The 23,090-nt window shown below is 37.1% G+C and overlaps 1 protein-coding gene across 4 annotated transcripts in view; it reads left to right on the top strand.

Moving 5' to 3' along the window:
* Nup98 (nucleoporin 98 and 96 precursor) overlaps positions 1-23,090 on the top strand; it is an 88,375-nt gene that overhangs the window by 13,568 nt on the left and 51,717 nt on the right. For 2 of the 4 annotated variants that reach the window (XM_051192428.1, XM_051192426.1), the window contains exons 2-11: positions 2,969-3,072; positions 4,051-4,152; positions 4,265-4,441; positions 5,710-5,849; positions 7,986-8,093; positions 8,693-8,873; positions 11,222-11,385; positions 12,687-12,824; positions 15,514-15,601; positions 20,235-20,327. In XM_051192428.1, coding sequence (XP_051048385.1) covers positions 2,997-3,072; positions 4,051-4,152; positions 4,265-4,441; positions 5,710-5,849; positions 7,986-8,093; positions 8,693-8,873; positions 11,222-11,385; positions 12,687-12,824; positions 15,514-15,601; positions 20,235-20,327 — 1,267 coding nt within the window. In that variant the 5' untranslated portion in view covers positions 2,969-2,996. Of the gene's footprint in view, positions 1-2,968; positions 3,073-4,050; positions 4,153-4,264; positions 4,442-5,709; positions 5,850-7,985; positions 8,094-8,692; positions 8,874-11,221; positions 11,386-12,686; positions 12,825-15,513; positions 15,653-20,234; positions 20,328-23,090 lie in introns of all 4 variants that reach the window. The other 2 variants (XM_051192427.1, XM_051192425.1) reach the window with 1 other exon arrangement.

Raw genomic sequence — 23,090 nt, 5'->3', positions numbered from 1 at the left:
TAATGTTCCATCTTCAGCCTGTAGGCCATAATGTGTCTGTCAGACTCCTTAGCAAAGCAGGAAACTTTAAACTGTCCACCTGTAATGGCAGTTTGTCAGCCACTTTTCTCCGTGTCCTGTAGACTGTTTGGCAGACTCTTCCATGAAGCAGGAACCCTGTAGCAATGTCCATCTTGTATCAGCAGTCACTTTCCCGTAGGTTCTGTATGTCCAGTTTATACAGCATAAAGTCAAACAGTCCAAGAGCAGTATCTTGTTCAAATGGCTAGTCTTGCCATATTGGAGGCAAACTCCATGATGAGTTTCTTTAATGTCCATCTTCCTTTCTGATGAAGGTGGTGTTGCCAGGAGCAGTTGTGCCTCACTATCAAGAAAAATCCTAAGCCATTTTAAATGCCATGTTCTGTAGGTCTTTGAAAGGTTTGAAGAATGCCTATTTATCTCAAATACATCTCTGTATATCTAGAAATTCTAACTTACCTAAATAGAAGTTTTGACCATTATAGTAACTATCTATAATCTGTACTAAATTATATATTACATTTCTAAATGAGCTATATAAACACAGTACCTAAACAAGAGAAATACACATATCACAAAATTGACCTTAAATTTGTATCAATAAATGAAAATCCATTCCAAAACAAAGTATTCATATCTATACCATAATCCCCCTTTTACCTTTAAAAAGAGATTGGCTATGATCATTAACCATTTATAACCAATCCTATTTAAGTGAAAACAAACATTTATAAACAATATTTGGGAATTTGGGCATCATTCTTTCCACACTGCTTCCTGCTGGTAGGGGGCACTGTCATGGGGATCCTAAGAAGACACAGAAATCTTGGTTATAGTCTGCAAGGCTGCCTTGTCCCAACTTTTTTGAATGTTGGATCACCTGGGGCATTATTTTAGGGGGTCTGGCTTGATCAAACCTGTTCATCTGGAAGGAATCCACAGCTTTTCATTTCCTGTGGAAACAAAAATAGAAATCCTATTCCCCAGTAACCTGTCCTTGGGCTTAAATTTTGGAGTCAAAGCATTTTTAAAATGTATAAATTGAATTAATCCAGCAGCATTTCTTTTAACAGTTGTTATTTCCTCAGCAGTCAAATGATACAAAGATAAATATAATACTGTACAGTATCCAGATTCTCTCTGTGCTTTCCATTTTTATGTGGCTTTTTATTACTCTATTCTACTATTTTTTCATTTTTTGAGACAGGGTTTCTCTGTGTAACTTTATCTGTTCTGGAATTAACTCTGTATACCAAGTTTACTTTGAAATGAGAGATCTGCTTGCCTCTGCCTCTTGAGTGCTGGAATTAAAGGCATGTGCCACCATACTCAGCTACTCTCTTTATTATTCTTTCTTAAATCATTTTATCCTGTTTTTCTCTCCCAAGCCTTAAACACTTAAACACAGTGCAAACCTTTAGAGGTTTTTCTTAACTTGAATCTGTCTTTACTGAAAAATCTTTTATCTTTTTCTGGCCATGAGTCTTTTATCTGCTAAACAGGTCTATCAAAGATGGTGGTGGGTACTTTTACCACCAGAACTGAGAGCTGTGCTCACTGCCTTAGTCTATGCTGCCATCCAGCAGCATGTTGCCTGCCGGCTTGGAGATGTGTCACTGCCATTGCCAGCTCTCATTCACACCATTGAGTTGTTAGCAGAGCTCTTTAAAAGCTTTGCGGGGGTTTTTTTGCCACTTATGCTGAGTCAGGAAATCTCCCTTAAAGGAGCTGTGCAAATCTCTGCTTGTTTCTAGCCAAACAGTCCAACCGGGAAAAATGCTATTACTAAGAAGTCTTGCTTGTCTTTGTTCTTTTGTTTCTAAAACCATTTTTTAAGCTTTTGTTAAGTTTTAAGTGAATTTCTTATTAGTCACGTTGAAGGCGCCATTGTGTTAGGAGTAGTTTTTCTGCCAGCCGGTCTGGTCCCACAGCCACACCAGCCCCAAATAACACACAGAGATGCTGTATTAGATATAATTTTGTTGGCCTGTTACTAGCATTTCTTATCGGCTAGCTCCGTCTTAAATATTAACCCTAGTTAATGCTAGTTAAGTAAGTATTCTTAACTGCTGAGCTATCTCTCCAGCCCTGAGCAGGGAAATATTTCAGATAGTTGAGATAACAATATGGTTGTACTTTTTTTTATGCATATACTATATAGTCTCCTAGGTGGATTTTTATCAGTATCTTTATAGATTTGAGGTCTTGTTTTTTTTGTTTTTTTTTTGTTATTTTGAGACAGGTCTCATGGAACCTAGACTGACTTTGAGCTGTCTGTATAGCTGAAGATGACCCTAAATTTCTGATCCCCTTGCCTCCATCCTCCATAGTGCTAAGATGATGGGTGTGTGCCACCACATCCAGTGCTGGGGAACAAACTCACAGCTTCATGAGTATTGGTTTATATTGATCAGTATTATGATATTAAAACAAAAGTTAGGTTTAAAAAAAAAACTGGGTCAGTGAGATGTCTCATCTTTCTGCACAGCCTAATGAATTGAGTTCAACTGTCAAAACTCAGAAAGTAGAACCTATTCCTGTCCTATCCTCTTGCTGCCATACACATGCAGGGATGCATACACTAAAAGTAATAAAAAGTTAAATTGCCAGCAGTTCAACACACATGCATAGAAAGCATCTTTAGAGGATGCTGATTGGTAGTATCAGAAATTTAATCTAGTATTACAGTACTAGTTATTTTAGGAAGTGTGTAGATTAATGAACAGTATAGGTTTTAATTTATTATATTTAATTAAAATATATTTTAATGTAATTTATTCAAGGCTTTAGAATATTGATAGTAGTGTGCTATCATTTCTATGGGCCTAACATTTGTAGAATAATAGAGTTCTTGAAAGAAATTACTTTCTGTGGTATCTTTAAGGAATAACTTGTCTAACCTTCTCTTCTTTCATACAATACTCAAGAGAGAACTTTTCTTTTACAGCTTTCTGAAGCAAACACTCGTTTTGAAGATGTTTAACAAATCATTTGGAACCCCCTTTGGGGGTGGCACAGGGGGCTTTGGCACAACTTCAACATTTGGACAAAGTAAGTTTTAAAATAATGAAAGAGGAGAAAATGTCTAATTTGACTGTTTTTTTTTTTTTTTTTTTTTTTTTTTTTTTTTTTTAGTTCAGTTGTTTTGAGAGTGGTGTCACTGTAGCCTGAGCTCACAACTCTTTATGTAGCTCAAGCTTCCAACTCTCAGTTCTTCTGTCTCAGTTTCTCAAGTACTGGGATTACAGAGCCACTATCACAGTTTTAACTGCCCACTTGACATAATTGAGACTTAGATCTGTGAGGGATTATTGTGGTTATCTTTTTTTGTTTGCTTGTTTTGTTTTTTCAAGACAGAGTTTCTCTGTATTGTTTTGGAGCCTATCCTGGAACTAGCTCTGCAGACCAGGCTGGCCTCAAACTCACAGAGATCTGCCTGCCTCTGCCTCCCAAGTGCTGGGACTTAAGACATGTGCCACCAACATCCAGCTATTGTGGTGTATTATCTTAATTGATGGGGAGGATGTACCCACTATAGACAGCAGGGATCATTGTGGATATCTTAATTGATGGTGGCAGATTTACCCACTTTAGACAGCACTTAAGCACTTGTGCTTAAGGTCCCTCCCCTCCACTTTGTGTTAGGCCAGTACTCTCTATCACTTGGCTACAGGCACAATTTTGAATTTAAAGTTCATATTCTTGTGGAACAATTTGTAAAATACCTTGGCTTGAGTTCTGTCCTGTAAGAATTTTGATGGAAATTTGAGAAAAGCTGCAAACTGCATTAGTGATCATACTTAATGCAGAATGATAAGAATTATAGCCAGGCAATGGGTATGTAGCACTTGGGAGTCAGAAGCAAGAGGATCTCTGAGTTTGAGGCCAGCCTGGTCTACAGAGTAAGTTCTAGGAGAGCCAAGACGACACAGAGAAACCCTGTCTCAAAGAAACAAACAAAAATCAACAAAATAAAAAAAAAAATATTAAAGCTATTTCACTCATAGATCCTGGATTTTGCTGTTTCAGATACTGGCTTTGGTACTACTAGTGGAGGAGCATTTGGAACATCTGCTTTTGGTTCTAGCAACAATACTGGAGGCTTATTTGGAAATTCACAGACCAAACCAGGTAAGGGATTTTGTTTGGAATACAGATGGTTTATATGTAGCTGGTATAAGAACTTCCTTGGTGACCACAGTTTGCTACATAAACTTGTTTTTTCCCCTTTCCAACTTTCTAGGAGGATTATTTGGTACCAATTCATTTAGCCAGCCAGCAACCTCCACAAGCACTGGCTTTGGGTTTGGTACATCAACAGGAACGTCAAACAGTTTGTTTGGAACTGCAAGTACAGGGACCAGTCTTTTCTCATCCCAGAACAATGCATTTGCACAAAATAAACCAACTGGCTTTGGGAGTAAGTAGGGCGCCATTCTTTGTTCTTCTAATAGTTTAATATTTGATTTGTTTGTTGAATGTATTCTCTCTTCTCTGCTCTTTTATGTTCCTTTACCTCCTTTCCTACCAAGTGGTCAAACTAGGAAATTGTGGGCTAGAAAACAAGGTAGTAAATATATCTCTTAAAGGATGGGGGTTTGAAGCACTAGTATTTGTAATGGATGCAGAGAGGAAGATATGCCTGACAGAATGTCTGAGTTCAAGACCATATTGGTCTACAAAGTGAGTTCCAGAACAGCCAGGGACAGAGAAACCCTGTCTCAAAAACCCACAGAGAGAGAGACAGAGAGATGACTGATATAGGATAAAACAGCCAGGTCAGAGTAGTATCACTGCAGTTATGATGACGAAACACTAACACATAAAATAAAAACAAATCATTAAAGTCTTTAATTTCTTTCTTTTCTTTTCCTTATTTTGAAACATGTTCTCACAATGTAGCTCTGGCTGATCTGGAACTACTATGTAGACAAGACTGGCCTCAAATAGAAACCCACCTACCTCTGCTTCCCACCTGAGATTAAAGGCATGAGCCACTATGCCCTGCTAGGTAGAGTCTGCTATTCTATATTAGTTTCTTTTTGGATTTTGAGATAAATGTCTCACTCTGTAGCCTGGAATAGTCTAGAATTCACTGTGTTGAACTGGAAGCATTCCTAATTTAGCCTCCCAAGTGTTTGGATTATAATCTGAGTTAATTTCTATAAAATGACCAGCAATGCCCTGTGATTTTAAACTTTTTTAGGGGTGGTTATATTTTATGCTAACCTGTCTGTTTGATTGCTTCAATAGGACCACTTAAATGTTATATATGGGCATGTGAAATATTATATCTAAATAAAAAAACACAATAATTTGTTGTGATGTGTTATGATGACATGCTTTCAGATGGACAATTTTATTCAGCATTCTTTCTTGCTTAGAAAGAAAAGGAGAAGTGAGATAATATAAATACATAGTCAAACAAAATTTTTTTTTTTTTTTTAGTCTTGTCTGGTATATCTAAGAACTACCTGCACATGTAGGTAATTAATGGGTTTGGGGTAGTTTACCTTGAAAGTTGTAGCTTGGAAGTATGTGTTGGTATGAAATATTACTTAAATGAATTTGCTCAGGAGAAAAGTATTAACTGTGAAAGCACTGCTGCCATTACCCTACCATACTTCTAAGGTGTATTAAAGATTAGTTGTTTGCTATTTAATTCTCATTTTTCTTTCTAATTTGCAGATTTTGGAACAAGTACTAGCAGTGGAGGGCTCTTTGGAACTACAAACACCACCTCTAATCCTTTTGGTAGCACATCTGGCTCCCTATTTGGGCCAAGTAGTTTTACAGCAGCACCTACAGGAACTACCATTAAATTTAATGTACGTTATTTTCTTCCAGGATTTTTTTTTTTTTTTTCCTATTTGTGTATTTCTTTGTAGAATGAATTGTCAGATTGCTCCTATCTCCAGTAATACATATTGTAGTTTGGCTTTTCAAAAAAAAAAAAAGATTGGTTTATTTTTGTTTTATGTGTATGAATATTTGTTGCATGTGTTAATGTTTGCCAGTACCCAGGGAGGCCAGAGGAGGAAGGGAAGGTGTTATTATCTCTTGCAATTGCAGTAACAGATGGTTGTGAACCTTCATCTGATGCTGGTGTAATAAGCCCCAAGACCTTGGCATAATTGATGCCACCTCAGAGGCAGTATTCTGACCTTAGAACCCAACATATAGATCCTAACACTTGCCAAAAATGGGAACAAAGACCTAATCCATCAAAGACCTAGTTCATACTTACAGGTTCCAGGAAAATCCTTAAATATACTGAGCCATTTCTTTAGTCTCCCCACCCTGGAAAAAAATAAAATGGGTTTTAAAATAGTACTAGTGGTTTTATAAACTAGTGAGATGGCTTGGTGGGTAAAGGCACTTGCTGTCAAGCCTGATAACTGTGTGATCTGAACCACATGTAGGCAAACAGAATAAATAGTAAAAATACTGCATATGATTTCATAGTACACAAGCAGTGTGAAACATAAAATTTACTATTTCAGCTGGATATAGTGGTACACGCTTTTATAATCCCAGCACTTGGGAGGCAGAGGCAGGTGGATCTCTGAGTTTCAGTTCAGCCTGGTCTACAGAGCAAGTTCCAGGACAGCCAAGGCTGTTACACAGAGAAACTGTCTCAAAACAAACAATCTAATTTTCCTTTTTGTTGTCAAAGTCTCATGCATGGTAGGTAAACACTCTACTACTACAGTGAAATCTATCTCCAGTATGAAACATCAGCTAGGTTATGATGTATATTAAAATTATACTCCAGTCAAATTTGTATTCATGGTGATTATGGTAGCCCATATAAAGCAGAATTTCTGAGGTGGGGTCTTGTGTAATCCAGGCTGACTTTATACTAACTACATTGCTCAGACTTGCCTTGAACTCAGAGTGATCTTGCTTTGACGTTTTAGTGTTAGGGTTACAAGTGTCTGTCAGTATTTCCTGTTTGTTAACAGAGTTTCAGGACAGCCTGGTCTACATAAAGACCCTGTCTCTAAATGAATTAATGAAAAATAAAAAGCAGATAATTGAAGAAGAGTTGATACTGCTTAAAGATTTAAATAGGTATACTTATGTTTGAGTAAATTGGGTAAAAAATCATCTGTAAGCATATATTACTTGTATTTTGCCATATAATTGGATAGCTTGAATTGAGACTAACACTTAAGTTTGTGGTAAATTTGTTACCAGGGCTGGAGAGATGGCTTAGTATTAAGAGTACTTGCTTTTCTTCCAGCATACTGGAATTGGGTTCCTTGTACTTTAGAGTTAGAGTAATAAACAATTGACGTAAAACTAACTCCAAGAGATCCAATGCCTCTGGCCTCTGCACTTACATGAACTTATCTGCATGTAGGCACACATAATTAAACATAATAAAAACTAGTCTTTAAAAATGAAGATTGGTTTATTCAGATAACTGTGATGTAGAAGAAAGATCAGAAATATTGCCCTATATTTTAATCAAGTATCTTTAAAAACAATTTGTTTTGCCTGTGATGCCCAAGCTGGTCTTGAATTTCTGGTCTCAAATGATCCTTCTTCAACTTCTAAAATATTTAGGACTATAGATTTGTCCCATTGTGCCTAGCTCCATGTTTTAGTTTGTTTGAGACAAGGTCTCAGGAAGGTTGGTTTGGTATTCATAGCTCTGTAGTTTTGGGATAATAGGTATGGGCCATCATGCCCTCCTAAATAGTGTATTTTGAGTAGGTGTTTGTGTGTTGGAGGTGGGGTACATGGGGATTTAATCCAAGTCTTTGCAAATGTTAGGTGGACATTCACTACTAAGCTGTATACAGCCCTTGGCCCTATCTTGTGAAAGGAAGGAAGGGAGGGAGGGAGGGATAGTTTTGAAGTTCAGTGGTTGAGGAACTGTGTCTGTGAGAATTGGACTCTGAAAAACAAAACAAAACAAACTGGACTTAGAACTGTTCCTTTGTCTTCCTTTGCAGCCTCCCACTGGTACGGATACTATGGTCAAAGCTGGAGTTAGCACTAACATTAGTACCAAGCATCAGTGTATTACTGCTATGAAAGAATATGAAAGCAAGTCTTTAGAGGTCAGTAAAAAGTGTAATAAAAGAAAATCATGTTAATACTTTGATTACATATAAAACAGCTTTTTCAAATGTTTCTTTTTAAGATTAAGTGGTTCGAATTGGGTCTGAGTAAATAAAAGCTTTCCATTAATTGTGTTCCCCCCCCCCCCAAGATTGTGTATTATTATGAATACCTTTATTTTAGGCTGAGGTAATTTCTCCCCACAGATACAAGTATTCTATCTAGTAGTTTACTTTGGTTAGATATTTACATTTCAGTATAATACATGTGTGTGCATTCATGAGTTTTTAGAATATAGACAGAATCCTAAGTATCTGGCTTAAACGGTTTTCATTAAGTGAAAGGATATCAAGTGAAACATAGGAAAAAAGAATGAATAGCTAACATTCAAATGCCCTTGTTTCCTGCCCCTCATCATGAGCTTTTCTTTCCAAAATTAACTGCTATCTTGACTGCCCTATTAGTCTTTGAGTGTTATATAAATGGATGCTTAATTTGTACTTCATCAGTGTCAATACTCTGTAACAGATAGTTGTGTAGATCTCTTCTAGGAAATTACTTTGCCTTAGCTTAACCTTGGTATTGTGCTTACCTTCAGGAACTTCGTTTGGAGGATTATCAGGCTAACCGTAAAGGCCCACAGAACCAAGTGGGAGCAGGTACCACAGCTGGCTTATTTGGGTCTTCTCCAGCAACTTCCAGTGCGACAGGACTCTTCAGCTCCTCCACCACTAATTCAGCCTTTTCATATGGTCAGAACAAAACTGCCTTTGGAACTAGTAAGTATTTTATTGTATCATAAGAAAGAATGGCCAGCGGATATTGGTGGCGCACATCTTTAGTCACCAATCTTTAGGCACATCTTTGGGAGGCAGAGGCAGGTGGATCTCTGTGAGTTTGAGGCCAACCTGGTCTTCAGAGTGAGTTCCAGGACAGCTTCCAAAGCAATAAAGAGAAACCCTGTCTCAAAAAAAGAGTCACTAAAGAGAAGTACATCATGGCTCACTGCTTTTCAAGAGCTGTAGAGAAAAATAATTTGGGAATATTTATGAGTAGGGAGAGACAGTTCAAAGTGTAGATGGCTAAGGAGTCCTTTATTTCAGAAAATAATATTGAGTAGTAACCTACCCAAAGAAGGTAAAAGACCTGGTTGTATGTATTTATAGGGAAAACAATCTGCTAACTTGAAGCTAAACTCTCAAAACTCTGTTTTAGAGACCCCCCCCCCCAAGGGTTTCTCTATCTAGCGTTGGAGCACTCAGTGATACTTGCTCTGTAGACCAGACTGGCCTTGAACTGACAAAGATCCACCTGTCTCTGCCTCCTGAGTGTTGGGATTAAAGGTGTGCCCTACCACCACCCAGCTTTAAGGTTTATTTTGAAAGATAAGTGTAAGGAGTAGGGTTTTTCCTCCCGCCACCAGTCTTGTCCTGTCCCGCCGCCGCGCCAGCCCCAAAAAATGCACAGAGACTCTGTATTTGATATTATGCTGTTGGCCAGTTACTTGTTTCTTATCGGCTAGCTCTGTCTTAAGTATTAACCCATTTCTATGTATTTCCACGTGGTTTTACCCAGAGCAGAGGAATGGCGGTTCTGTTGTCTCCAGACTCTCCATGCTGACCCCTCCTTACTACTTCCTCTTCCCTCGTCTCCTAGTCCCTCCTACCTTCCTTTCCTATTGGCCAACAGTGCTTTTATTCATTAACCAGTATGAGAAACATATACACATAATGGCATCTCCCATCAGATAAGTCATTTGATTATGAGTAAAGAATCATTCTGAGGATTACTACTATACTCAGTGTAGTACAAAGTAGTACAAAAGTACTATGCTGGGCATGGTGGTGCACACCTTTGGTCCCACTTTTGAAGACTGAAGCAGAAGGCCCTGAGTTCCAGGACAGCCAGGGCTATACAGAAATCCTCTTAAAAAACGAACCAAAAGCTGTTACACTTTCAACATGAAAGGTGATGGTGTTTTAGACAAAGATGGTTTTAAAGGGTCTGGGGCTAGATGTATATCTCAGGGCCCTGCTTTCAGTTCCCAGCAATACATTGTCTGTCAGGCAGAGTCTAGATTTGTGAAAACATTTAGGGTGGGGACTGAGTTACCTGATTAAAAATACTAATTTTGCAAAAGTACGATACGAAGATTACATTGTAGCTGGTCTGGTTAGTAATTGTAATTTCAGGATTTAGGAGGTGAAGATGAAGAGTTCAAGATTATCCCTATGGCCAAGTGTGAGGCCACCCAGTCAGAAACTAAAGATCTCGTTTCCTGGATTTCTTCCTTAGCCACAAATATTGTGTTTATCTAATTTACATATAACATTCTTTTCAGACTTAGTATTTCTGACTTTACAGAACAGATTTATTCTTTTTGATTTGCTTTTTTTTTTTTTAAATTGTTGTTTGAAACAGGATCTCTCTGTGTAGACTTGACTGTTTTGGAACTCACTATGTAGACCAGGCTGGCCTTGAACTCACAGAGATCTGTTTGCTTCTGCCTCCAGAGAGCTGGAATTAAAAGGCTGTGCCTCTACACCCAGTGAACCACACAGCACTGTGTATAAAAGAGTAGACTGAATATTAATATGAAGGAAAAACCTCATTTTGTCCAAGTTAATTTAATTATAGATTGAATATTTTTCTTTATATAAAAAGAACATTTTACAGAGGTGTACAAAGGAAGGTCATTTAGTCTTTTTAGAATTCTTGAGTTGAACCTGACCTGTTGTCACACTCCTTTAATCTCAACACTTTGGAGGCAGAAGCATGTGGATCTCTGTGTGGGAGGCCAGTCTGGTCTATAAAGCAAGTTCCAGGACACCTAGGGCTGTTAACAGAGAAACCCTGTCTTGAAAAACAAACTAAAACCCCAAAAACAAACAAAAAAAAAAAATCCACACAAAAGAATTGAGTTTTGAAGTGTTGTAGAAAGTTGTACTATGAAGTAGAGCTAGCTGAAGATAGAAAATGAAGGCTATTAAGGAATGAATCGAGAATAATTTAAATTGCAGTAGGCAAAGCTCAGATGGTTGGAATCACTGGTTCATTTGAGAGTTCTATTTTTGTTTTTGTTTCTTGTTTGTTTATTTTCCCTTTCCGTTTACTCTCTTTCTGAAAGGTACAACTGGATTTGGAACAAATCCAGGTGGTCTCTTCGGCCAACAGAATCAACAGACTACCAGTCTCTTCAGCAAACCATTTGGCCAGGCCACAACCACCCCAAATACTGGCTTTTCCTTTGGTAATACTAGTACGCTTGGACAGCCGAGCACAAACACTATGGTAAGGAAACAGGCCCTTGGCTTACTCCAGGTCTTATTTGTTAAGCTAAGCAATGAGACTAGTAATCATGTTTACCTTGTAAGTGCTACCTCCACAGTGTTTCTTTAGAGCTGAGGTTATTCAGCATGGGGAAGGAAACATCTTTTAGTAATGAAGACCTAGATTTTGTCTGGGCCCATACATATCTGTTCATTGAAGGTTTGTTGAATGGGTCTTTTATCCTTTCTGACCATAGTTTTCTTACCGCTAAGCTTTGTGGGCTACAGGTTTGCTGTCTTGAGGCTATATACCTTGTGACATTGAAAATTTTTCGGGGGGGGGGGAGTAGGAGGTAGATGTGAAAAAGTAGCATGTATGTATCATCAAAATACATTGTGTATGTGGATGAGATTGTTAAAATTTTTTTTGAAAGTAAAGACAGTGATTACTGGCATTAAAAAGGATAGAATATTTAAAACTGGGCATACTGTAATCTCAGGGCTTAGGAGAAGGATCCAGAGTTCAAGGATAGCATTAGTTATGTATCTAGTTCAAGGCCAGTCTGAGTGGCATGAGATTTATCTAAAAAATTAAGTGAGGCATATAAATAAAATTGAGACTAAAGAAAGGAATTCTCACATTTAAAGACAACTGACTGATTTTCCAACAAGAATACCACAACTGATTATCCATCTGCAAAAGAATGAGGTTAAATCCTTTATATCATTAATAGCCAGCGTTTACTCAATAGATCAGATACCTAGAATTATGAAACTTGTGGTTGTATTTTGTTGTTGATGACCAGAGTGGTCTCATTGTGTAGTCGAGGCTCACCTGCAACTCATCATTCTCTTGCTTCAGCCTCAAAACGGAGAGGTTATAGATATGAGTTATGTCCAGCTTATAAAGCATTTAGAAGAAAATGAGGTGATTTTTATTGTTGTTTGTTTTGATAGAATGGTCTTGTTATATAGCTTAGATTATCCTGGAACTCCCTATGTAACCTAACACCTTAGAGTTTGAGAATTCATAGAAAGCCTTAGTACATGCCCAGCATCTTAAGTTCATTGGTAACAAGGACTTAGGTTATAGGGATGAATTTACTGTCCTGGATTCTGAAGTTTTAATAGCTCTTAACTTTTTGCTATTTTGGGAAGGATACCTTATTCTTGCTTTTTAGGGTTGTTGTAAAGAAATGTTTCAAGAATTTCATGTTTATCACACATGCTTTTATAAACGTGGTGACTGTTGTTTTTAATTTCTCTTAAGACGTTAAAGAAAACTATTATGAACTGCCTTTTAATCTAGATTACCCTTTCCAGGGCTTATTTGGAGTAACCCAAGCCTCACAGCCAGGTGGTCTTTTTGGCACAGCTACAAACACCAGCACTGGGACAGCATTTGGAACAGGAACAGGTCTCTTTGGGCAGCCCAATACTGGATTTGGTGCAGTTGGTTCGGTAGGTGTTGACAGTTGACTGTAATTTGAACTGTTTAAATCTGTTAAAGAAATGTATAAAATAGTTAATTATCTTTCAAGAATTTAATATGTTCACTTTTGTCATTTTCCCTCTTTAATTACATAATTTTTTAAAATCTATTTTTTGTGATGTATGCCTCTAGCATTCTTTCATACATGGCAGTCAGAAACTGCTTGTGGAAGCTGGGCAGTGATGGTAGGTAGCAGCGGCAGCACATGCCTTATATCCCAGTACTTGGGAGGCCTCTGCAGAGCTCTGTGAGTTCAAGGCTAGCCTGACTTACAGAGCGAGTTCCAGGATAGCCAGGCTACATAGAGAAACCCTGTCTTGTAAATCAAAAAAAAAAAAAAAAAAAAAAAAAAAAACCACTTGTGGGAGTCCAGTCTCTCTTTTGCTGTGTGGCTTCCAAAGAGATCAAACTCGGGTCAGACTTGGTGGCAATCTTGCCAGCTTCTCTTTTGGTTTTTCTGTCGGTCTCAAATAGTTCAGACTTGTGTAGCCAAGAATGACCTCAAACTACTACTGTCTCTACTTCCTTAGTGCTGGGATTCAGGCATGTAGTAGTAGTTTTAGTAGTTTCCCAGATGGTAGGATTGTAAACATTTGCCATCATGCCCAGATTTATGAAGTTTTGGGAACTAAACCTTGGGCTTGATGCATTTTTAGGAAAGCACTCCTTAGCTTCTTTTCAGTCACTAAATTGTCTTATCTCGGTGGTGATGTTAAGTGCAGGAGAGGCAGCTCAGCAGTTAAGAGCATTGGTTGATATAATAGGACTTGGATATGACTCCTACAGCCATGTGGCAGCTCACTCTGGCTTCTTCTGTAGGCATTAGGCATGCTCATTGTGTACAGATAATATATATAGGCAAAATATCAATACACATTTAAAGAAAATCTTTAAAAAGAGAAAGAAAATAAAATACTGGTATAGTTGGTTAGTTTAGTTTTAATTTTTAAATTGAGAAATAAAGCTCTTTTTTGGTTTTTGTTTTTTCAAGGCAGAGCTTGTGTAGCCCTGGCTGTCCTGGAATTCACTCTGTAGCCTAGGCTGGCCTCAACCTCACAGAGCTCTCCCTGCCTCGGCCTCCTAAGTGCTAGGATTAAAGACATGAGCCACCATGGCCCAGTTTAACCCTGCTTGTTTTTATTATGTACAACATAAAGTCTTTTTGTGTATGTGTTATTTTTTTTTTGTTGTTGTTGTTGATGTTTTTTCGTTTTTGAGATGGTTTCTCTGTGTAACAGCCCTGGCTATCCTGGAACTCACTCTGTAGACCAGCCTGGCCTCAAATTCACAGAGATCCACCTGCCTCTGCCTCCTGAGTGCTGGGATTAAAGGCATATGTCACCAATGCCCAACTCCAAATCAGATAATTCTTCTAGTTTCCCTTTTTTGTGTTTTGAGGGATGAACTGGTATGGTATTTGGAAATTGAATGCTTTTGGAGTTGATCATGTTGCTAGTTATTACAGGGATTCTCATGCTGTGGGAGGTATGACTCAGTTATTTACTGTGTTGAGTAAGTTATCTAAGTATAGAACTGCTTTGGAATGCACTTAAAAAGCAGTACATTTTATATTGTAATACCATTTGGGGTAAAGTGACATTTTTGATGTAACTTTGGGGCAGAAATATGTGGCTGTCTTGAGCAAGGCCCTAGTTTTGGTCCCCAGTACTACATCCACCACTGTAAGGAGCTGGTCAGACATTGCTGAGATGAGAAGATTGAAAGTTTTGTGTCCAGCCTTTGGTACAGAGAGTTGAAGGCCAGCCCAAACTGTATGATGCACTGCCTTAAACAAATTATGAGCCTAAGAAGTAGCTCCGTATTAGAATGCTTGCTTAACATACCAAGTTCAGTTCCCAGTACTACAAACACAGTGTTTCTCTCTTCACCTTCCTTCTCCCTCTCTTTCTCTCCTTTACTCTTCCCTCTCATTTCCAATACAGAAGCCTGGTCCTCCTGGCTCAATGTCCCAAATGCTGGTATTACAGGCCTGTACTATCACACCTGGCCAATGAAAATATTTGATTGCCTTGTTGTTTTTCTTTGACTCACTGAAATCCTGTTTGCTGAGGTGTTAATTTTTTGTGTATTTTATCATTGTACTTGTAATCTTAGATTATTATATCTTGGATTCGACTGTCTTAACTTTTCATAAAAATGACCACTTTTTCTTCCATTACACACTTGATACTCGGAGTAGCTTATTTATATCCTTTCATTTCTTTTAATGATGTGTATCGTGTGTTGTCCTGTGGGAGCCTACAAATGAATGATGTGCCTTTTCAGAGGCTGTAAGAGTAGGATTCCCTGAAACTAAATTACAGGCAGTTTTGAGCCACCTGATACAGGTGCTAAGAACTGAACTTGGAAGAGCAGTGAGTGCTCTTAACTACTTTGCCATCTTTCCAGGCCCTATTATTTTAATCTTTATTATTTTAAATTATGTGTGTATGCATGAGTATATGTGTCTAAAGAGTTGTCAGAAATCTCTGGAGAGACAGGTCATTCTAGCCACCTGATGTTGGTGCTGGGAGTGGAGCTCAGGTCCTCTAGAAAGAACAGTACATGCTCTTAACTGTTGAGCTATCTTTTTAGCCTGTTTACTTTCTCCTTGTTGTATCTTTATATTATTTTAATTTTCCTGTATTTTTCTTTTAGACCCTGTTTGGCAATAACAAGCTTACAACTTTTGGAACCAGCACAACCAGTGCTCCTTCATTTGGTACAACCAGTGGCGGGCTCTTCGGTAACAAACCAACCCTGACTTTAGGAACCAATACAAACACTTCCAATTTTGGTACATATAAAATGCAGGTTTGACTCTCTTAAAGTTACACTGACTATACCACACATCATTCTCCTGATTCATATGATTGGAAATGTTTAAAAATTCTCAGGTAAGCGGTAGCCTGATGCTATGTACCAGAAGGCAAGATTTAATTAAAGTCATGGTACATGATCAGAGATATTTAGTATAGACAAATTGCTTTTCATTTTCTTTGAATTACCTTGACAGTAACTGAAAAAGTGTATGCAAACCTTATTTGTCTGAAGAAATCCATTCTATTCAGATAGGTTTCAAACTTGGGAGTGTAGTATACAAGGAGAGATTGATGATTCTTTCTGAAAGTCAAAGCTTTGCTGAGTTGGGAGGATTATTCTGGCAGTTTCAATGTAGTATCTCATGCTTGTAATGCCCTAACTACAGAAGCAAGAGCCATGATGTCTAGGCTAGGCCATCCTTAGGATACAGAATGAGACTTGTTTCTTAGAGAACAATAATGAAATTACTCTGAGTGCCTGTTTCTTACTTAAAAATCAAGAAAATAGACAATTGAGCAAATTAAAAAAAAAAGTATCCTTTTTAGACACATTAAAAATATTTAAACCAGTTTAAAAGAAGTATCTTTCACTTTTATCCATACATGATTGTTTTCAGACATTCAACATTGTTCAAGCTTCATTTTATTGACAAGGGTAATAGAAGTTCAAAGTTGAACATTTTTGTTTGCCAAAGTCCTCATTAGATACTGTTTGGTTTTTCTGGGAAGATATGTGCAAAATGCAGTGGTCTGTTAATTAGAACTTTCTTCAGAGAGCTCTCAGGTCTTTTTGTTTGTTTTCCTTTGTCTTGTTGAGGTAGAACACGGTCTTGTATTCTAGGCAAGCTCTCTATGATTGAGCCAAATTCTCAGCCTATTCAGTGAATTTTATATGGTCTTGCAATTTACTTGAAAAAAACTATTTTAAGCATGGATCAAAAGGTTAATATATTCACAAAAGTATGAACTATTTGAAGAAGACATGTAAGATGGTGCATGCCTGTTTTTAGACCCAGATAATTGATTTTTATAACTCATTTTACTCACGTTGTTCACTCATTGCTATTATTGACTATAATTCCATTCATAATTCTTCTTGCAAGAATAGCTTGGAGGTAGTGGACATAGTATGGTTTCTATATAAACCAAAGGGGGTAAAAGTATATTAGTATTTATTTCTCTGTGGCCTTCTGCCTTTTTAAGGTCATTTTTGAAAAGACCATTATCATTGCTTCCTTTTCTGAAGACCCTTTGAAGACTTTCATCTGTCTCTCTCCTCTAGCTTTTAGAGCTTTAGAAACTAGACAGTTTCTCTATATAGTCTTGGCTATGTAGACTATGTTGGCCTCTATTAGAAATACATCGGGCTCTGCCTCCTTAGTGCTGGGATTAAAGGCATGAGCTACCACTCACAACTGTGGACCATATTTCTTAATGATCTTCTACTTATGCCCTGTTGGGATGAGTTCTTGTCATGTTGCTGTGCTAGATTCAAGCAGTTTTCTTGCCTTGGTCTCCCAGGCAGTTAAGAATCGAGGTACACACCACCATGCTCAACTTCCTAGCTGAAAATTTATACCATGTGTATTCTTTATATCTGTTGTTTGCTGCCCTTTAGCAGACCATCAGCCATTAAGTTTTTTTCTTTTTTTTTTTTTTTTTTTTTTGCTCCAAAGGGCCAGTTTTCATTACTATTGAAAATACGTTTTTTAATAAAAATCTTTAATTGTTATATAGGTCATATTCAGAATTAAATTAAATGTTTTTTTGTTTGTTTTGGGAGCTTTTTTTTTTAATGACAAGCTTTTATACAGATTTTCCTTTTTTTTTGAGGATTTTTGTTTCTTTGTGGGGTGTTTTGTTTTGAGACACTTTTTTTGTTGTTTATTTGGTTGTTGTTCGGTTTTTTTTTTGTTTTTGTTTTGTTTTGTTTTTCCAAGACAGGGTTTCTCTATGTTGTCCTGGCTGTCCTGGAACCAGCTCAGCATAATAGGCTGGCCTTGAGCTCAAAGAGATCCCCTAACCCTGCCTCCTAAAGTGCTTGGATTAAAAGTGGGTACCACCACAGCCTGGCTGATTTTTATGTAGCCCTGTTTGGCCTTTAACTTACTTTGTAGATCAGGCTGACCTCAGGCTCATGGAGAGCCAGAAAAAAAAAAAAAAAATTCCTAGGATGTGTGCCAACTGACTCCTTTGTGGATTTTTGGTGGTTTGTTTTGTTTGTTTGTTTTTGTTTCTTTTGTTTTTTGGTTGTAAATTGTACTTATACAAATGTTCACTGATTTCAGTATGAAAAGTCTCATTTTTACCTGGCTTGCCTCACTAGCTAGCTCTATATGCTGAATTTGAATTATCGTTCCTGTTGTAAAATTGTTTTGAAGTAACAATGAGACTGGAGGAAATGTGTGGTATAAGCAGTGTAAAGTTGGCACTTAGATCTCTCCTGCGGGTTTAAGGTTGGCCTTGAATAGCTTGTTTTCTGTTACAAGACTGATCTTTTCTTGTTAAATTCTACTTAGAGAAAGAGTATCTTTAAGTACATTTTCTTTTTAACTTTTCTTTAAGAAAAGTTGATTGTGTTTGAGTGGGCAAAACTGAGTGTATGTGTCTGTCTGGCTATATCTCTGTGTGTGTGATATCTAGTAACAATTTAAGGGGGGAAAAAACTTTAAACACATGAATCACTTGCTGAGATTGAGTCAGACTACATGCTTAGATTTTAAAATGACCAAAATATGCTTGGTTTCAGACTTTATCTTCTTTGGCTCTGTGATCTTTTCCATTGGTAATAACCATCCAGATTCTGTCATAACAAAGTACAATCCCATTTGTGACACCATTAACTACTTCAAAGTACTCACTTTACTTTTGAGGTTTCTTTTCTTCTCAGCCTTCTGTCTTCTCCTTGAGACAGCTTGAATTACAAGCTAATAACACATTCCCTCACACTGAGCATTCATAATTTTTAAATGACTTTGAGTGTCTTAAAAACAAGTATTTCACCTAGTGGTGGCTGCACACACCTTTAATCTTTTTAATCACAGCTCTCAGTAGGGCAGGGCAGTGGATCACTGAGTTCAAAGCCAGCCGGGTCTGCATAGTGAGTTTCAGGACAGCCAGGGCTACATGGAGAAACCCTGTCTCAGAAAAACAAACAAATAAAACCTAGAATTTTCTGGCCAATGATTAATTGTTTCTCATCATGAGAGATTAATGGTGCATTCATTATTTGATTTGTTGATATTTCTTCAAAAGGAAACTAGAATTTTGTTATCAATGAAAAGAAAATAATATAATATTGATAATCTTTGATAGCTGTGGATTTCAAAGGGGAGGTAACAAGGTTTTCTCTAATTAGCAAGTCAACCCTTCATTGACAAAGGGAGAAATTGTTCAACTTAAGATAGGCTGTTTATAGGTTATTTTTTAAATTTATTTACTTTTTATGGGCATTAGTGTTTTGCCTGCAGGTATGGCTACGAGAGTATCAGATCTTGGAGTTACAGACAGCTGTGAGCTGCCATATGGGTGCTGGGAATTGAAACCAGGTCCTCTGGAAGAGCAGTCAGTGCCCTTAACCACTGAGCTATCTCTGGCCTTGGTTATTTTAATTTTTTAAAAAAAAGATTTATTTATTTATTATGTATATAATTTGTCTGCATGTATCTTTGCAGGCCAGAAGAGGGCAGCAGATCTCATTATAGATGGTTGTGAGCCACCATGTGGTTGCTGGGAATTGAACTGAGGACCTCTGGAAGAGCAGCCAGTGCTCTTAACCTCTGAGCCATCTCTCCAGCCCCCTTAATTTTTTTCTTTATAGTATAGTGACAGTAATGGTGGTGCATACCTGTGACCCCAGCAGGTGGGAAGGAGACAGATTTTGAAAGCCACTGTTAGTGCTTAGCTATTTGGAGGCTAGCTTGAGTTCTGTGAAACCTTATTCAAAAAGCATCCTCCCTCCCTTAAAAGAGCTAGTTGAATCTTTGAGTGTTTGTATGAATTAACTGTGTGTGACCATTGTGAATGAACCTCATATCATCAGTCACACATTACTATCTGTCAGATCCATTGATTGAGAACAGAAATTGCTATAGAGATTGGTGAAGGGGGGGAAATCTCTTTGTGGTGTAGAGGTTCTTATGGGTAGTTTTCTATTCCTTTAAATTCAGTAAACTTTATTTGTTGGCAGTTTTATTTTTTAGTGATAAACTTTTGTGTTTGTAAGTAAACCTGAACCATGAGTGCTGACTACGAGCCTTACAAAGCTCAAATATCAAGATGCATACTTAGCTTTGCTATTGGGTATTACCCTGTTGTCAATTGATGGTTCAAGCCTGAAGATGCAGTTAAAACAGTTAAGTAAATATAAACTCTTGTTTTCAGGTGACCAAATTTTTTTAAATCAGGTTACATCAGCTGATAATTTGGGATTCATAAATATGAATAACTTAAGGATGCAAAACTTAAGATCAGTTGTCTTTGTAATTAAAACTCCCTTTTAGAGAAAATTGATAATTGTTTTAAACTAGAATCCACTCATTCTTTTTTTCTCATTAGGTTTTGGCACAAATAACAGTGGTACTAGTATTTTTGGAAGTAAGCCAGCACCAGGGACTCTGGGAACTGGACTTGGTACAGGATTTGGAACAGGTAAGGAAGTGTTTGTATAAATTTTAGGAAATAATACAACTTGAGCTTATGAGCTTAGATTATATGTTTGTAAATAAGAGGCTTAGATTTTCATTTTTACAAAGGTTTATACAAGCATTTTCAGCAGTTACGTTTTGTCAGATCCTAAAACTTTGGTGCATTCATATTAAGTTCACACAATGTAGATTTTTAATTATAGGGAAATTATTTTCCACATAAGTTTGTTCTCCTTTAGTCCTGATTTAGCTGGGAATTTTAGTTTATAATGTGAAAGTAATTAGTGTAGTGTTAAACTTTTAAATCCCTCAATCTTAACTTTATATGAATAATTTGGACTTGGACTTGAAATTGTTCACCAATTAAGCCTCATGGTAAGACAGAGCATAGATGTTAGCAAAAATGCTCTGCAGTTTGTGCATATCTTTCAGTTTTTAATCTTTCATTTCTCTTCCTTGTATTAATAGCTTTTCAATACATTTAAAATATTGATCCTTCCACCTGTCTTCCTGTTAAAAGCAACTGAGGTGGTGTCTCCTAAAAGTGGTTATTTCTAAATGTACAGTAAAGTATGTTTTAAGCATACATATTTGCTTCCTTTGCCTAGTTCTCTCATCGTTGGTATTTTAATTTAGTTGCAAAACTACTTTCATAATCTCTGCTTCCACTGCCTGTTTTTGTTTTCTTTCCTTTGTGGTGTGGTTTTTTCTTTGCCATCTCCTTAATAGACACTTCTTTTATACTCCTTTGAAGTGTTAACCTTTTTTTTCTTTCTTTCTTGTTCTTTGAGGCAAAGTCTCAGTATGTACCTCTGGGTGACCTGAAGCTCAGTATGTAGACCAGGCTGGCCTCCTAGAGATTTACCTGTCTCTGCCTCCCAAGGGCTGGGATTAAAAATTCATAACCATACTCAGTTAACCTTTTCTTTTGAAGTAAGTGTTATTAAGATATTTCAACAGAGCCAGATGTTGGTGGCTTACACCTTTAATCCCAGCACTTGGGAGGCAGAGGCAGGTGGATCTCTGTGAGTTCAAGGCCAGCCTGGTCTACAGAGTTAGTTTTAGGACAGGCTCCAAACAATACAGAGAAACCCTGTCTTGAAAAAAAAAAAAAAACAAACAAACAAACAAAAAAAATTTCAACAGTTCAGAAATAGCATGAAAGTCTTGTTTCAGTTATGAAAGTCCACATCCCCTTCTGTACTTTTTTTCAAACATAGTTACATACATACATTTACACATGTGTGGCATTTTTAGTTGAACTTTACTTGAGATATTTTGCAGTGCTGAGGATTGAAGCCAGGGACATACACATGGTAGGAAATTGCTTTGCCACAGATCCACCCACCCCCACTCCCTTGGTCCATTCTTCCACGAGTGACATTTGTTTTGGATATTGGATTTAAGGAAAAGTGAGACTTGAGTGTGAAGCTCTATTAAGTGAAGAATACCCATGGGTAAGCTTAGACCAAAGGCTAAGATGGTATTGCTGTACATTGTTGTCTTGGGCTACAAGCAGGTTTTAAGAGAATGAACTGAAAGTTACTATATATAGTATCTCATTGTATTTCTTTTTTATTATCAGCTTATTTTGCTTTGGTCCACATGTGTAGATTTCATTTCAAGATAATTACTTTAATATTTGAATGAGGTGTTAATTTGCACTTGCCATATATACACCAAAATGTATTTAACTTTCCAGTACCATTAATAGTTGAGTTTTTTGGTATTAATAGTGAATCCCCTCAATGAAGGTTTTTGTTACATAATTTTGTATTTGTGTTAAAATTGCTTTCTAGGGGGCTGGAGAGATGGCTCTGTTAAGAGCACTGACTACTCCTCCAGAGGGCTAGGGCTCAATTCCCAGCACCCACACACAGTTCACAACTGCCTAGAACTCCAATTCCAGGATATCCAACATCCTCACACAGGCATACATGCAGACAAAACACCAATGCACATAAAAGTACATTTAGAAAATTGTGGTCAAGAAGATATATATACATTATTATTAGTTGGTCTTACTGATTTGTCTTGCTAAAACAATGCCATTTTACTTTGTTGTATTTGTTTTTCCATACCTTTTATGTATTGTTCGCCTTTTTCATTTTGAAATGGAATCTCACTTCATTTTTAGCTGTATCTTGTCTATAGTCCTTTGTATATTTTTTTGAAAACATATGGTTACACACTCCTAGGCTTGGGATCCTTCTAGCCATGTAACTGAGACTACTATAGGCATACTATCACACAAGCTTATTCGGTCTTATTGAAAGATTTATTTTATGTAGATGTTTTGCTTGCCTCTATGTCTGTGCAGAGGCTAGTAGAGGACATTTGGGGTGGATCCCTTGGAACTGGAGTTACAGGTGATGTTAGCTGCCATTTGGGTTATGGGAACCGAACCCTGGATCTCTGAAAGTGCAGCCAGTATTTGTAACAGCCAAGACAATTCCAGATCCCTTATTGGACTTTTTCATTTTCCTACCTGGTAGTAGAAATTGGTATATTCCAATGATTAGTGATAAAAGTGGCAATCTTTATGTGAGCCTATTGGTTATTTAAAACTTTCTGTTCCATATATCTGATGATCATGACTTATTTTAGTAAGTTATTTTATATATATATATATATATATATATATATATATATATATATATATGCTTCAGATGATTGTGTGGTAAAATTTTAGTGGGTTTTTTTTTTTTTTTGTTTTTTGTTTTTTGTTTTTTGTTTTTGTTTTGTTTTGTTTTGTTTTCATTACTAT

This window comes from Phodopus roborovskii, unplaced genomic scaffold, assembly GCF_943737965.1.
Source record: "Phodopus roborovskii unplaced genomic scaffold, PHOROB, whole genome shotgun sequence".
Lineage (NCBI taxonomy): Eukaryota > Metazoa > Chordata > Mammalia > Rodentia > Cricetidae > Phodopus > Phodopus roborovskii.
This window is presented reverse-complemented; position numbering and strand designations above follow the sequence as displayed.